Genomic DNA, 17,283 nt, shown 5'->3' with positions numbered 1-17,283 from the left:
TCTGTGTCATTCCTTCTTCGCCGACTCCATCTACACCTTTGGGGACCCCTGGACCTGCTGGGGTTGGACCCCGGCAGCCACCCGGGAGCAGGCCTAAGCCAGCTGGTCGTTATCTCCCGAGTGGTCCCAGACTGCGAGAGGGCACAGGCCGGGCTGAGGGATCCCCCCTTCCCCCCGAGTGCACAAATTTTTGTGCACCGGGCCTCTAGTCCTATATAATAAAGGGCAAATATGCAAATCAACCAAACAGCAGAAAGACCAGTCACTATGATGCACACTGACCACCAGAGGGCAGACACTCAATGCAGGAACTGCCCCCTAGTGGTCAGTACACTCCCACAGGGGGTGCGCACTCAGCCAGAAGCTGGGCTCATGGCTGGCGAGTGCAGTGGTAGTGGCGGGAGCCTCTCCTGCCTCTGCAGCAGCGTTAAAGATGTCCAACTGCCAGTTTAGGCCCACTCCCTGAAGGCTCTCGGACTGCAAGAGGGCACAGGCCGGGCTGAGGGACCCCCTCCACCATCACCGAGTGCATGAATTTCATGCACCAGGCCTCTAGTATTATAATACTTGGTAGTAGAGCAAACCACTATACCCAAAAACACATATTCATTTAATAAACAACCTTTTCCCCAGAACAAAGGTTCCTTTGCCTGATGGGAAGATTATGGGAAATGCTCTTCCAGGACTAATAAATCCCATGAAGGTCCCCACCATAAGGCCCACCACACTACCCAATATACAGTAATGTTTGAATGTATGAATTATCCTCTGCATAAATCCTTCTAGGAAATAACTGGATGTTTCTTCCAATTCCTGAGTACTTTATGACACATAAGAGATTAGTCATATTCTACCGTGTAATATGATTGTTTATTTGTCTCAGTGCCTCCAATTTATAAATTAGGAAAAAGCAGCATTATACAGGAATCTAAGACACTCATGTCCATTCTGTATGATTGAGGTATAAAGACTTTTTCATCTTTAGAATTATTTCATTTAATGTAATTCTTCTTATGTAAAATATATCCATTTTCAAATAGCCTAACATAGGTTAATAGTCAATGCATGATTTAAAAATCATTCAGCCCTAGCGAGTTGGCTCAGTAGACAGAGCATCGGCCTGGGGACTGAAGGGTTCCGGGTACGATTCCCAGTTAGGGCAAATGCCTGGGTTGCAGCCTTGATCCCCAGGAGGGAGTGTGCAGGAGGCAGCCGATCAATGATTCTCTCTCATCACTGATGTTTCTATTTCTCTCTCTCCATTCGTGTCTGAACTTAATAAAAAATATATTTTTTAAAAAACTCATTCAGAATACTCTCTTCTTATCCTAGCCAGTTTTGCTCAGTGGATAGAGCATCGGCCTGTGTACTGAAGGGTTCCAGATTCGATTCTGGTCAAGGGCATGTACCTCAGTTGCAGGCTTGATCAATAGGAGTTTCTAACTCTCTATCCCTCTCCCTTCTTCTCTGTAAAAAAATCAATAAAATATTTTTAAAAAAGAATACTCTCTTCTGTACATCTAAAATGTATCACAAACATAAAACCTTTTACTAATTTTTCTCATGACAATTTAATAAATTGTTATAAATTGTAAAATTCTTTAAAAACACAGAATCTCAGCATGATAAGGGAAACAATAAGAAAATCATATTAAAAATGATGATACTAGCCCTGACTGGTTTGGCTCAGTGGATAGAGCGTCGGCCTGCAGACTGAAGGGTCCCAGGTTCTATTCCAGTCAAGGGCATGTACCTTGGTTGTGGGCACATCCCCATTCGGGGGTGTGCAGGAGGCAGCTGATCAATGTTTCTCTCTCATTGATGTTTCTAGCTCTCTATTCCTCTCCCTTCCTCTCTGTAAAAAAAAAAAATCAATAAAATATATATTTTTTTTTTTAAATGATGATACTAAATGCAATTTATTATCCTGGTTGGATCCTGAAACAGAAAAGGAACATTAGTGGTAAAATCCAAATAAAGTCTATAGTTTGTTAATAATACTCTACCATGTTGATTTCTTAATTTTAATAAATACACCATGGTTATGTAAAGTTTTAATATTAGAGGAAGCTGGGCAAAGGGTATAAAAGAATTCTATACTACTTTTGTAACTTTTCTGTAAATCTAAAATTATTACAAAACAAAGTTTTAAAGATGTTAACTATGGAGGATGAATCTGTTGAGTTTATGTCTAGACAACATTCAGGGAGTTAGGAGGGCTAGTAGAAGTAAACAGCCAGATATGTGATTCAAGCTTCTCAAATTTGTGACTAATCTTCCTGCCTATTCTTAGGGCAGTTGGCACTCAGGGTTCTATGTGGTTTGCACAAAGCAGTACAGAATAGGACTTTTTTTTTTTTCCTTAAAACCTCAAAAGGAAATGGCTTGCTTTGCCCTAGGTTTTCTTTTCTTTCTTATAACACAAAGCAACAGAGACTAGCACCAACAGTGTAAGTTATAAAAGATGCAAACTCCCTCAGATTCTAAAGATAAAGGACAAGAAGGAAAGTCTGAACTTTTTTACAATTCTACCAAAGAAAGCATTTAACCAACTTCTTGGGGGACAGGCAGAGGAACCAAGGAATCATTAACTACTCATTTCACTGGGATTTGGTAAAATTTATCTATATGGTAAAGAAGTCAACAGTAGTAAAATCTACAGAATGTTTGTTGTAATCTGTTCTTTTCCACACCTGTCTATACTATTTTAGCATTACTATTCCTAGATGTCCTCAGCACAAACTAATTCTCTGCCTTCTCCTGCTGTGCAGAGAGACAGGAAAACATTTGACTTAATTCAGATTAAATAATAGAAAGAAGCAATCAATCTCTCAAAGAAACATTTCTGCTTGTTTACCTGCCTGCTCTGAAAATTATCTGAGTACACAATATAGGAAAAATCAGATAAAAGTTATGTGACATATGTTAGTGCAATAACATCCTTAATTTGGACTAAGAAAGTCTGAATTAGGAGGGAGGTCAATGGGGAAAAAAAGGAGACATATGGGGCGGGGGGGAAGGAACTATTTGTAATACTTTAAACAAAATTAAATTTAAAAAAAGAAAGTCTGAATTAGACAAGTACTTTAAGAGAAATTCTGCCTATTATCAAAAACAAACTATTACTGCCAGGTCAGCATGGCTTGGTGGCTGAGCACTGACTTATGAACCAGGAGATCACAGTTCAATTCCCAGTCAGGGCACATGCCTGGGTTGCAGGCCCAATTCCCAGGAGGGGACGTGCAAGAGACAGCCAATCAGTGATTCTCTCTCATAGGTGATGTTTCTCTCTCTCTCTCCCCTTCTCCCCTCCTTTCTAAAATCAATAAAATATATATATATATATATATATATATATATATATATATATATATATATATTTAAAACTATTACTGAAATGATTTCATTCAACATTCCATTGAATAAGAAATTTAACACACTAACACCGTTTTGGAAAATGTTGAGTAAAGGTGGGATGACAAGTACTTTTAATATTGTTGATGAAAATTTAAATTAGGTGATTTGGCATTTTCAACCATTTTGTTTTCTTCAAAATACTCTCTTGCCTTGGCTTCTGGAACAGGTTACTTTCTTCCTTTTCAAACTCTTACCTTTCTGGTCTTCTCCGCTGAGCCATTTTCTTCTTAATGAATTATACTTTCTTCCCAGGTTTTATCTACTCTGTAGCTTAGATTATCCTCTATAATGCTGGTAACATCCAAATAAATTTTATAACCCCAAATTTCTCTCCTTAACATTTCTCTTCAACACTCTGAACTCATGTTCTCCAACCTCAAAGGCACCCTCAAAACGGCCTGGCCATCCTACCCTCCTCTTGCTAGTCAGGTCACTGCCACTCTCCAAAAATAAGAATCCACCGCAAACCTTGAATATCCTGCTCACCTCCCCCTTCACTCAACAGAAAACACTAACTCTGCACTTCAACATAAATCATAAAAGACCTACCTCACCTTTCACCACCAAATGCTTATCCCTGCTTCCATCAGCATTCATCCTTACCTCCTTCCTTCCTCCAGAGATTGATCCCTTGCTAACTATGCTTCCTGGACCACAAACCTACTTTGCCTTCTCAGGAACCTCATATTATCAACTTCAATATATATTCTCTCTCATTGTAAAAATTCACTCAGTTTTAAAAATGATTATTTATCAAATAAAAATATGCATATCCTATAATCCACCAACTTTACTTCCAGAAATTTATATAAAAGGCTGGTACAAAGATTTAACTAACAAGAATATTCACACTACTGTTTTCAAAATAGCTAAAAACTACAACCTACAGAGCCAATAACCAAATGATTAAATATACTGTAACATATCCATACTATGGTCTACTAGACAGCTATTCAAACTGCTTTTTTTTTCCCCACAAGGTAACATTCACAATCTACAGTCAAGCAAAATAGGAGGCTTCAAACAGTACAAATTTTATGAGCCCATTTTTGTAAGGAAAAAGCATAATATGTATTTGTAAGCTCCAAATGATTTGATTACTAAAATGTTCAACTGATTTATCTATAATTTTTGATTTAGCATATATATATTTTAACAAAAAGGTTCTACTGTGTTGACAAAAAGAGAAAAATCTAAATACTGAATAAATACAAGTACAGTATTACAGTCTTCTAAAATTTAAATGAGAGGATAAGGTATGCCATTATCATTAATTTATTTTAAATTAAAACATGCTCTTGCCCTTACTGGTTTGGCTCAGTGGAGAGAGCGTCGGCCTGCGGACTGAAGGGTCCCAGGTTTGATTCCAGTCAAGGGCATGTACCTTGGTTGTGGGCACATCCCCAGTAGGGAGTGTGCAGGAGGCAGCTGATCGATGTTTCTCTCTCATCAATGTTTCTAACTTTCTATCCCTCTCCCTTCTTCTCTGTAAAAAATCAATAAAATATATTTTAAAAAAATAAAAATAAATAAATAAATAAAACATGGTCTTATTTGGGAAGAAAAAACATTTTTTATATTCAATTGGGTTTCTAATTTCTTTGAGTTCTGAAAAAAACTATCCTCATGTGGGGGTGACACCTTTTACAAAATATCTAAAACTGGAAAGAGGCCCTCATCTACAGGAGCACAGACAAACAAACTGTGGTATACTCGCACAAAGGAATACTGCTTGGCAATAAAAAGGAACAAGGTACAGATATACACAACACGGATGACTTCAAAAACATTATGCTGAGTGAAAAAGACTTACACAAAGTGTAACTACATGATTCTATTTATATGAAGTTCTACAACAGGATAAACTAATCAATGATGGGGGGAAAATCAGGCCAAAGCCCAGAGGGAGAGGACTGACTGGGAAGGACAAGCAAGAACTTCCTCCAATGATGCTAAATGTCCTACAACATGATGCTACACATGTGTATTCAACCATCAAAACTCAGAAATTTATCCAATGATTCACCTAGGATTTATGCCTTTTAGAAGTCTAATGATATGCATACTGAAGTGTTTAGGGATGCTCTGTACTGGTGCCTGTAACTTCACACGCATCTCTCTCTAAAAAAAAAGAAAGGGCCACCCAGCAGGTATGGCCCAGTGGTTGAGCGCTGGCCTATGAAGCAGGAGGTCAGAGGAATCAAACTGTGATCTCCTGGTTCATAGGCCAACGTTCAACCACAGCTCTCCCCCTCACTTCCTCCTCTCTGAAATCAATAAAAATGAATTTTAAAAGAAAAAGAAAGGGCCTCGATAAAGAGGTGAATAGACGCAGACATGTAATAAACAAAAACTGCAGAGTCCAGGTAGTGGGAACAATTTTTTCAACTTTTCTGTAAGTCTGAAAATTCTCACAGTAAAATGTTGGAAAAACATTATTGAACTTGCAGTACAATCAGCTCCTGAAAGCAAACTACCTGCGTATTCAAAACCTGAAAAAGAAATATAAACTTTCCTAGTTTTTCAACAGCCAAATAATTTTACAACTTGGAGTAATTTTTCAAATATCAGAAAACATCTTTAACAAAAGATACTAAAACATTTTGTAAATTCACAAGTTTTTCTACAAGCTAACAAATATGCCTACTTCCTTGGAAACTTAGTTTGTAAACCATCATTAGACAATGTATCTTTAAATTTATTATAGGTGACATAACAAGAGAGATAAGAGCTATACCTGTACCATACTCAAATGGGAATAATTACATTCATCTCAATGCTAAATACTGAGAATACTGGTAAGAAAAAGCAAAAAACATAGGTCAAAACATACCATCTACTATTCATTAAACTTTTCCTAAAGGATACAGAAAATATTCTAATACTAAATAATCATCTTTTTAATTACTAATTTATGTTTCCTTAATTAAAACTTCTTAGAAAATATGAAGATTTCAGTTTTAGTCATTGTAACTTAATCTTGTTTACATGGGTATTTAAAATATTTTGAATATTTTTATTGATTTCAGAGGAAAGGAGAGGGAGAGAAACATCAATGAAGAGAATCGATCAGCTGCTTCCTCCACAACCCCTACTGGGGACCGAGCCTGCAACCTGGGGCATGTGCCCACACCAGGAATCCAACCGTAACTTCCTGGTTCATAGGTCGACACTCAACCACTGAGCCATGCCAGCAGGGCTTTTAAAATATTTCTTAAATCTTTGGGAAAGAAAATGACTTGAGGGCCTCAGAGAAATCCTCACTAATAAAGGATTTATCATTCTATAGATCAGCTACAGAAAATAATAATAAGATAGCCAGGAAGAAAAAGTTGAAACCTTCATAAATTTTATGGGTGATTTAGTTTCTGAATACAATCTCTCCAAAAATTTACATTGCCTATATTACTATATATATCATGTGTATGTAAATATATGTATATATAAACTGCACAAAGTGGTAGATACAAAAAGCTATATATGCTGCACTTTGACTAAAGGGTTTTTCAAGAGTCATTCTGTAATTGATTTTTAAATAATTCTGTATCTTATTTATGTCTTGCACACTGATATTTAACCTAACCCCCAGGTAAGATGTGACTCCACCAGGTAATACAGGCACTCCTACCACCAACTATTCTGTATCAGTTCAGTTGATAAATCTAAAGATTCACATATATATAATACCAAATTTACTCAACAAATATTTATTCAGAACCTAATACAAGCCAAGCACAGGAGTTGACACTGGATATACACTGCCCCCATGAAACTTACAAAGTATTGGGGGGAGGGAATGTTAGAGACAGCAAACAAATAAACAAAGTTGTAAATATGCTTGTGATAAGCACTATGGAAGAAAGTTATAGGATGGAATGATGAAACAGATCCTGTTTATTTACTAGTAAACCCAGCCCTGCAAAGAGCAAAAGGGAAGAGAATCTCTTTAGAAACAGAAAGGAGGCCAGTGTGACTGCAGCACAGCGGGAAAACTGCACAAACTGCAGACAAAGGCAGAACTGACTTTGGGGGCCTTGGTAAGGATGCTAGATTTTATTCTCAGTGCAAAAGAAAGGCAGTGAATGATATTAAAAGGTGGTGGGGAGGAATGACACAAACAGATTGATGTCATTTACTTTGTGGAAAAAATAGTTGTAATAGGGCAAGAATAGAAGCTAAGGCAAACAAAATGTTAGGGTAGGTCAGAAAGGGGAAAGACAGTAGAAATGTCTGTCTTTGTTTAGCATTAGTCAGAAATTATGTCTGACAGCAGAATTGGTAACATTTGCTCATAAGCTGAGGGGGATGGCATAAGCACCTAGATACAAGGTGGTGCCATAAACTAAGATGACAAAGACAGAGCAAGAAAACAAGTTTTGGGGTGGTGCCTTGAGTGCGGAATCGAGAATGGTTTTGGACATGATACCTTTGAGATGCCTCTGAGATAGTCAAGAGGAGATCCTGAGTAAGCCGCTGGGAATTATGGGCATAATGATCAAGTTCTTTAAACTGACCCGGATACTCATAAATTAATGGGCCACACTCCAGATCTTCTACATCAGAGTGGACATGCACAAGTGCACATTTTTAACATGTTCAAGTGATTCGGATATCAACTGGAGTCTGAGAATCACTTGTGTAGAGAGATTTAGTGTTATAGCTCATCACCTAGGTGTATACCTCTATACAGAAGAGGTATACGTTGAGGTAAACAGTATGTTGAGCAGTATGTTAAGATCATGGTTTGAGTTACTATCTCATCTCCTGCAGTCATAGAACATTATAGAGGAAACAGTTTTAATAAGCCATTCTTCAAATGACCGTTACTGAAGGCCACTCGGAAGATAAATAATTTTTCTACTTTATAAATATTTTCTTTAAAAATGCCCATGCAATATCTCACAAATGAATAAATTAGGTTCAGTAAGGTGGAAAGGCTTGTCCAAAGGACACATTCAATTACGGAGCCAAGACATACAAATCCAGACAACACCAATTCTAGTCTGCTTCCTAGAACACAAAAATGCCACGAAGCTCACATCCATAAAGCTCACCATCTGTGACATGTCAGGTACAAAAATAATCTTGATGACAAGATAAATGGGGTGAATGTCTTAAGAGAAACGGAAAGGACAATGAAAGGTGAAAAAAATGACTCCTTGACTTGCACAACTATTATAACTGCTGAACTATAAATTCTACCTTTAATGTATCCACAAAAGCTACAAGTGTCTGAATCCTGTATAACAAGTCCTAAGGCCTTATTATGCTAAGTGAGATAAGTTAAACAGAGAAAGAGAAAGTACTGTATATCATCACTTATATGTGGAACCTAAAATAGTCAAACCCATTTTTTTTTAAAAGGGTACAAATTTGCAATCAGTAGTAAAGAAACCATAGAGAACTAGTGCACATATAATGAATGTATACAATATTATGTAATGTGATAAATATCACTACAACAGAAATCATATTACAATATATAAATGTATCAAAGCAATAAGCTATACACCTTAAATGCACACATTATGTCTAATTTATTCAATAAAAAAATTTTAACTAAAAACAAAGTCAGAAAAGCGATGACTACATTTACCAAAACAGGTATTTTTTTTAAAAACCATCCTAAGATTCTTCCTACTCTTCACAGACTTTGTATCTTTAAAAAAAAAAAAAGAAAGAAAAGGCTGCCAGTACATGGCTTTAAAAGTTCTGTGTATATCAACTCCCAGCTCAGGATCTGCCTAAGGCCACAAAACAAGTAACTGATGGCTAAAAATCAGTTATCTTCATTGGTAAAATGAGGACACAGGGTTTGGAATAAAAAACATAAGTTAGCATCATCTGTATTATTATTGGAAGAGCAAAGAATAATTTATACTGTGAGATTTTAACATGAAATGTTGGATTTTGCTTCAAGTGTATACTTCAAACTATCTACCTCAATACTGAAGTACTAGTATGTTTCCTAAAATGTTTACAAATCCTTCTTGCTAACTGCCCATAGACTAAGATCATCCCCCGACTGTAAGTTCCGGGTCACAACAGTTTAATGCTTGTAACTTCATTGTTCCTTGAAGGCAAAGCTGTGTCTTGTTCATTTCTAATCATTTATTTAGTATTTGCTTACCCTGTGCTTGGCACTGATATTGGTCTTGAAGCAGTGAACTTTCAGATTTGTTTGGGTTGGTGCAGCGGTTCTCAACCTGTGGGTCGCGACCCCTTCGGCGGTCGAACGACCCTTTCACAGGGGTCGCCTAAGACCATCCTGCATATCAGATATTTACATGACAATTCATAACAGTAGCAACATTACAGTTATGAAGTAGCAACGAAAATAATTTTATGGTTGGGTCACAACATGAGCAACTGTATTGAAAGGGCCAGAAGGTTGAGAACCACTGGATAAGGCCTTTAACTGATTGGCAAAGGGAAAGTGCTGCCTATTGCTGAATTCAGTACAATCGGTTGCTCCAAATGACGTAAGTTTTTAAGTTGTGTTTTCACTGAAAGTTGTAAGCGCATTTTTTAACATATCAGTCTCTGCCATCTTGAAGCTTATATTCTAATGAGGTAAGCAAGACATTAAATAAATGTATTATCAATTAGTGATAAATGCTATCAAATAAAGGAGGATAAGGGGATTAGGAAATATTGTAGGAGCTGGGAAGTTGGTATTTTAATAGGTTATCAAGGGAAAGCCTCACATACAACTGAAAGCTGAAATATGTGGAGCTAATCACATAGATTATCTGGGGGAAAGGAGTCATCCCGACAGAGGGGGAAGAGCAAGGGCTAAGCCCAGGAGGAGGAACATAGTTGTGTGGAAAAAATTGTAAGAAGGCAAATGTATGTGTTGGGGGGTGGGGGGATGACAGACACATGCGAGGGCAGGCTCTGAGAGCAGAAGAGTGCCCTGATCTGATCTATGTCTTAAAGAGTCACTCAGACTTCTGCACGGAGAACAGAGAATACAGAATGGAAGCAGTGAGCCTGATTAGAACCCTGCAAAGATCCAGAGGAGACATAATGGTGGCTTGAACCAAGGGAGTGATGACGATGATGAGCTGGATTCTAGTTAGGTTTTGAAGACAGAATCCACAAGATTTGTTGATGAACTGGATGTGAAGAGAGAAAAAGAATCAGAGAACTTTTAAAAGATTTAAGAAGAGCAGAACTGCCATTAACTGAGACAAAAAAGTCAGAGAAGCAGTTTCATTTTCCTAGGAAAAACCTAGCAAATGGCCCAGTACATAGTAGAAACGCAAATATTATTTGTGAATTTACCTGAGTAAACTCCTCAAATGAAGCATTAAACTCAATGTATTGCTTTCTATTTGCTCTAAATTTTCTTTAGTAATGTTAGCCACTAAGCACAGTTCATGGACTAACATGGAAATGTTAGACTGGGACACAGCTACTCAACCTTGCATCTCAAGGACCAGTCTGTTTTAAATTTGCAATCCTCCTGAATATAACAGAAATCTGCTATGAAAGAGAGCTCTGTGCCAGCCCGAGGATTCTTGCACCCAAAGTAATTAACCTGTTCGTTAATGATGTCATATTCCTGGAAGGAACAGAAGTACAACTAGAACTCCCTAGGCCAGAATTAATTGAAAATTCTAATGCTCCGAGAAACATTTTCAGAATTGGGCAAGACTGTACAAGTTCCCTAAAAAAATAAGCCATCAGTCATCAGCATTTTTCAAATGGTAATTTTCCCTCAAGCAGTAAGTCCCTTCAAAACAATTTCAATGAAAAATTAAAATCTGTTTGAGAAAGAGAAATTTAGCACTTTTTCCCCCAAGCAAGCATTTTCCCGGCCAATTAGTAAAAATGAGCTTCACTTCGGGATAAGTTGAGTGTCCTCTCCTTTAGCAGTTCTTAGAGTCCTATTCCCAGATTTTCTAACCCAGCATCCTTACTTTAGCTCCATGAAGAAGCACAAAGTTAGCAGAAATATATTCAAAGCAATTTTCCTAAAATAAAGTGACTGTCTTTTCCTCCCTTCCCGTTATTAAAAAAATGTTTAATCCAAGCTTAAGTACCATCCCTCTTCCGCATTATTTTTCCCAAAGCCCCACCCTAACCTAAAGTGTTAAAAAAAAAAATGCGCTTACAACTTTCAGTGAAAATATAGCTTAAAAACCTTGATCATTCGCAGAAGCCGATGGTACTGAATTCCCCAACAGGCAGTACTTTCCCTGTGCCAATCTGTAAAAGGCCTTGAACCAACCCAAACAGACCCGCTGAAATGCCAGCCAGATTTCCCCGCATCTCCCCCCGCTCCCTCCCCCCAAAGCTGGCCCGAGACACCACAATCAGGGGCCACGAGGCTGAACTGAAAAGAACCAGTGGTGAGCAAAACAAACAGAAAAACAACAATGATTTTTCGAGGCAGGAAGGTTAACAATCAGGTTTTCAACCACCACCGATTAGCGAGGGAGAGCCCGGCCGGCCCGCACATGCATTCCTAACAGCGCGGCGCCAGCCTTCCCCGCTCCGGAGGCTCCGCACGCGGCGCAGAGACGCGGGGGGCGCGGGTGCTCCCCGGAGAGGAGGGCGCACCGCCGCGGGGGAGGGCGGGCCAGGGGCGCCCGCGGAGCGCAGCGCGCGTGCCAAGGAGGAATGCGGCGTCCCCGGAGAGCAGAAGGCTCAGCGCCTCGCACACAACACTCAGGCAGGGCTGTGCCCACCGGGGCAGAAAGGCCGGGAGGCTACGGGCGCAGGGCCCCCCCAAGAAGGGGCCTAGGAAGCCGCCGGTCCCCAGGGCACCTCTCGGGCGCACCGGGGCGGCGGGGGGGCTGCCGCTGTTTCGTTTCTGCTGTCGTCCCTGAAGTCGGGGAAACCCTAAGGCGAGGGGGAGGGGAGCGCGACAGCGAGCGGGGCCGCGGCTCCCAGGGGCGGGCGGAGGGTGGGGTGCGCGCCCCAGGCAGGGGGAGAGGGCGCAACGACGGCCCGGGGCCGAGGAGGCGCGACTGCCCGCGGGGCTCGGGGCCCGCCCCCCGCCCCACACTCACCATGTAGAGGGTGAAGGGCAGGCCGAGCAGAAAGAGCCACAGGTAGAGGTGCAGCGCGTTCACGAAGGTGGCCTGGTGAGGGTCGTAGTACCAGCCCCCGCTGAGCGCGGCCCACACCCCCTGCCGGAGGATCTGCAGCGTCTGCGACCCCATCCCCGCCCGCCGCCGCCCCGGCCCCAGCGCTGCGCGGCCGCGGGAGCCCGCACGCCGTCTACCCGCCTCCGGAGCGCCGGGAGAGCGGGCCGGCGCCTCGGCGCTCGCTAGGGCTGCGGCAGGAGGAGGAGGCAGCGACCGAGGAGGAGGAGACCGGGGAGGAGGCGGCGAGCGGCGGGGCGGAGGAGCGCGGAGAAGAGGAGGGGACCGGCCTCCAGGGCGCCGCCGCCATCTTGTCTCCTAACACCCGGAGCCGGAGCCGGGCGCTCGCCGCCCCCGCCCGCCTGCGCCGCCGCCGCCGCCGCCGCCGCGACCCCCGCCGCCCGCCTGCCCTGGGCCGGACGGAGAGGGAGGCCGGGCGCCCGGGAGGGACGGGCAGCAAGCCGCGCCCCCTCCGGCTCCTCCTCTCCTCGCCCTCCGCCCTCCAGCCGGCTCCGCGCGGGCGCGCGGGCGCCTCCTGCCGGCGTCCGGGAGAAGCGCGCGCGCGCGGCCCGGCGGGCGGGGGCGGGGCCGCGGGCACCAGGTGCAGGGCTCCCGGCAGGGACCCTGGCAAGTTCATGGATCAGCCCCTGAACCTGATCTTTCGCTCTCGACACCTTGTCTTCAGAACCTTGTCAGCCGCCTGGCTGACGTTTTGTGTTATTTCTTAAAGCCCTAGGAACCATGAGCCTAAGATCTGAGATACTCATTGAAGGCCTAGGAATTAGGTACAGCAGATGGCACTTGAACAATCACAGACGCACCCAATCTGAGCAAGAACTGCGTTGGCCCATGGAGTGAGCTGAGAGCCCTAAGGGTGAGGAAAACAGCCACATCCAGTATTGGGAGGACTTACCACTCCCAAAGACCAATAAATTAATAGAAATTACAAGAGATGTGAAAGTAGGGGGTGGGCAGATTGATCATTGTGCGCGGTGATTTTATTTTTTGACGTGCTGTAACTTGTAACCATTTTTATTAAAAGGGCAATCTAAACAGGGAGGAAACATTAACTGTGATTGCACCCCAAGTCACAATAGGGTCTAGTGCTTCTCTTTTTACAGCTGTAAAGACGGAATCATTCTTAGCTCTGTGTAATGTTTAAAAGGCATGCCTGATCTCACTGAATGAAATTGTTTTAGAGTTTGAAGTTTGAGTTTATGATAGCAATAAAAGTACTATTTTATACTCCGGGATTAAAGTTGCTATAATCAATGAGAAAAGCAAGAGAGCCAAAAGAAGCTGGTGATGTTTTAAGAAGAGTATCGAAAGACCATTGCAATACCTCCCAGTGCCATTCCACTTTACAGTTTGAACATTTTCGCACCCATTTTAGTTGACCTTCACAACACTCGAGTGAGGACAGCAGGCTACCCTAATTGACCTTCACAAGTAGCATAGAGGCTACCCTAATTTTATGGATGAGAAAACCGAAGCTTAACGAAACTAATATTCACCGCATTCTCTAAGTAATAAGTTGCTGAGAAGACCTCTAACACCACACCAGCAGTCATCCTAACAGCATGGACTGAACTTTGGAAGTCTGTTTCTCAGCCCTCTCTACCTTATCCATTCAGATAAGAGTCTGAACTAATGAATAACCCTTAGCTGCTCCTGGTTACCTGTGGCCAGTTTAAACGTATGACCAGTTGTTCTCAAAGTGTAGTCCCAGGACCAGCTGTGTCAACATCATCTGAGAACTTGTTAGAAATGCAAATTCTCAGGCACTACTCCAGAGAACTCTGGTCTTGGGACCCTGCAATTTATTTTAACAAGCCCTCCGGAAAATTCTAACGTACCTTAAAGGTTGAAACTACCTCTATAGAACACCATCCCCAGCCTTAACTTGTTTCCTTATAACCACAAAGCCATCAAGTCCCAATAAGATACCTCGAAATGGAGAGAGGTGAACTAACATTGGCCAAAATATACTTTTAAATATATTAGTGTGTCTAAAAGCAAAATTAAGATAAAATAATACAAGTTTACAATAAAAAACAGCTGCCTTGAGGCTTGGTCGTGGACACAAGGTATTGTCAAGTGTTCACTTGTTTCTTCCAAAGGAGACAGGAAAGCTCGCTGAGCAGATTTTGGAACTGGTCCCAAGCTTTCAACACAAAGAAAGATGTAAACAAGGATAAAATTCCAGTGCCACATCAGTTTCCACGCCAGTAAACATCTGCTGTAGCTCAATATGGGAGGATTAACTGTAATAGGAGTGAGGTGGCCTGGGAGAAGTAGATACATCCACAGAATTGGAGGCAGACCCCGCCTCCAATGAGATGAGCTTGCGGGCGGAAGACAGTATCTAAAGGGTATAGAACAGGCAGCAGCCAGGAAGGCAGCCAGCATCAGGCTGGTTCAACAGAGAAGAGTGTTGTAAGCCAATGGGCAGCTGGAACACAACCTTGGGAAACCCAGGAGCAGACAAAAATTGGGAAATCATGGCAGGCATTAAGAAAATGTGTTGCTTATAGCAAGGCCCCAGTCTCGGTGGTGGATCCCAGGTCTGGATTTCTCTCTCTATGAGGAACTGATGAAAACAAATAGAATTCAGGTCCTTGAGATGATGTATCGGACAAATTTGGGGGTGGGGGTGGGGAGGGAAGGACTTGGGCGATAAAACAACTATCCAAAGGCCAGACCTGGTAGACAGAGTGAGACTTAGAAACAAAACAGCAGCTTACTGCATAGAACTGAGACGGAATTTCTCACTGATCATTGTTGCCTCATGTTGGTTGAGGTTCCCGAGTGTTAATATAGGACTCTAATTCCCTCCGGTATGGCTGGAACTGATCCAAGAACTTCGAGATGGGAGTCACATGGCAGCAGCCACTGAATAAAAAGGGGTCAGCAAGATGGGCAGGCACAGAAGGTCAGAAAAGCGGCGAGAGACTACATCTTTCAGCTCTGGACTGGTGAAAGCATTTTAGAAAAATGCTAATTAACCGGCTTAGGGAGTTAGCAATTGAAAGAATTCAATGAAATGGATGACCTTTTGGAAAGACTGACTCAGTAGTTGGGGGTGGGAGTAGGAGGAGAGAGAATCCTACAGTGCTTTTCATCTGTGGCTTTCAAAATGTTTACGAACGCTGCCACTACAAGCTTCCTATCTTATAAACAGGAAGCCAAGGCACAGGGGGATTAAATGTTTTGCCCAAAGTAACATCCCCTATCGTACCCATAAATTATAAGAACAGGACAAAAATTAAGGAATCTAATTTGCTAAGTGTTAGCCCTCTTAGCCATGCATAAAAGCCATCAATAATGTTACACTTAGCATGTCGAAGTTAGCAGCCATGACATACTACCAAACGACCCCCTGACCTTTGTTCATCTTTCAGCTAATTCTATTAAAATGATTCTCCCTGACTAGCTTATAAGCCCCTTGAGGGCTGGGAATGCTCTCACAGCAGATGCTCTCTCCTACCAAAAGGGACAAAGTTGAGTGTGTAAAACCATTTAATAACTCCCAAGCAAGCCCACCTTGGAGTAGAGGTGTACAAGCTGCAGCTCTGGTCAGTTCATGTGGCAGAAATGAGCTACTTATTTATTTATTTTTTATTGATTTTTTTTACAGAGCGGAAGGGAGAGAGATAGAGAGAAACATCGATGAGAGAGAAACATCGATCAGCTGCCTCCTACACATCTCCTACTGGGGATGTGCCCGCAACCCAGGTACATGCCCCTGACCGGAATCGAACCTGGGACCCTTCAGTCCGCAAGCTGACGCTCTATCCACTGAGCCAAACCGGTTTCGGCAGAAATGAGCTACTTTAGACATCATAGACCACGTGTCCTGCCAACAACCTAAACGCAGCAGGTTGCCATGTTTCCCTCACCCCGTCCCAGACGAGTCCTTCTTATTTATTACTCTCAGTGAAACCTCATATAACCCCCCCCCCCCCCCACATTGTCTGGTTTCCTACCGTCCTTTTCCTGTTCAGTCCTTCCTTTACGTTGCCAGAGCAACCATCCTCCTGGATGCCCTTATCAACTCAAAGCAAATAGCCTCCTGTTGCCTCCAAGCTCTCGGCACAACCATGCTACATTCCACCAACAAATTAATCTCTCTATGCCACTTTTCCCTGCCCCTTCATTTCCCAAAAGGTTTCAAGTCTCCTCTGTTGCCAACGGTACTAAAAGCATACTCCTGAGCCAGGCATTCACAGTCCCCTCAACCTACCAGCAAATCACGGTTTTCTCTAGCTTAGCTCACTCTGCTCCTCACTACGAGCCCCTTTTTACTGGCGAATATCAGCATACCCATTTATCCGTTTTTTAAAATAGCCTAGAGCAGTGGTCGGCAAACTGTGGCTCTTTGGCCCCTTGAGTGTGGCTCTTCCACAAAATACCACGTGCAGACGCACATGTACAGTGCGATTGAAACTTCGTGGCCCATGCACAGAAGTCGGTATTTTGTGGAAGAGCCACACTCAAGGGGCCAAAGAGCCGCATGTGGCTCGCGAGCCACAGTTTGCCGACCACTGGCCTAGAGCATTCATATGTTCCATTTATTTAGCACTTCAATGTGTACCCCTTTATGTCCCCCAACTAAACTACATTTCCTGAGGGCCAATTAGCCTGGCAGACAATGCCTAGGAGAAAGCTGGTCCGATTAATTGACAGTCAAAGCAAGTTGAAAAAATAAAGCAATACAGGAAGCAATGGCTTTTTAATTAAAGATTTTAATCTATGTTAGCTTTCATTTGGT

The 17,283-nt window shown here is 42.3% G+C and overlaps 1 protein-coding gene across 12 annotated transcripts in view; it reads right to left on the bottom strand.

Annotated features, from left to right (window-relative positions):
- The window catches only part of PCNX1 (pecanex 1), a 172,284-nt gene extending 159,258 nt beyond the window's left edge, over positions 1-13,026 (bottom strand). For 5 of the 12 annotated variants that reach the window (XM_036311531.1, XM_036311540.1, XM_036311573.1 and 2 more), the window contains exon 1: positions 12,438-13,023. In XM_036311531.1, coding sequence (XP_036167424.1) covers positions 12,438-12,590 — 153 coding nt within the window. In that variant the 5' untranslated portion in view covers positions 12,591-13,023. Of the gene's footprint in view, positions 1-12,437 lie in introns of all 12 variants that reach the window. The other 7 variants (XM_036311566.1, XM_036311548.1, XM_036311557.1 and 4 more) reach the window with 5 other exon arrangements.
- Between the last annotated feature and the right edge of the window lie 4,257 nt (positions 13,027-17,283).

Source organism: Myotis myotis, unplaced genomic scaffold, assembly GCF_014108235.1.
Source record: "Myotis myotis isolate mMyoMyo1 unplaced genomic scaffold, mMyoMyo1.p scaffold_m19_p_1, whole genome shotgun sequence".
NCBI classification, from domain to species: Eukaryota; Metazoa; Chordata; class Mammalia; order Chiroptera; family Vespertilionidae; genus Myotis; species Myotis myotis.
The sequence above is the reverse complement of the archived record's forward strand: the minus strand, read 5'-3'. Positions and strand labels throughout refer to the sequence as shown.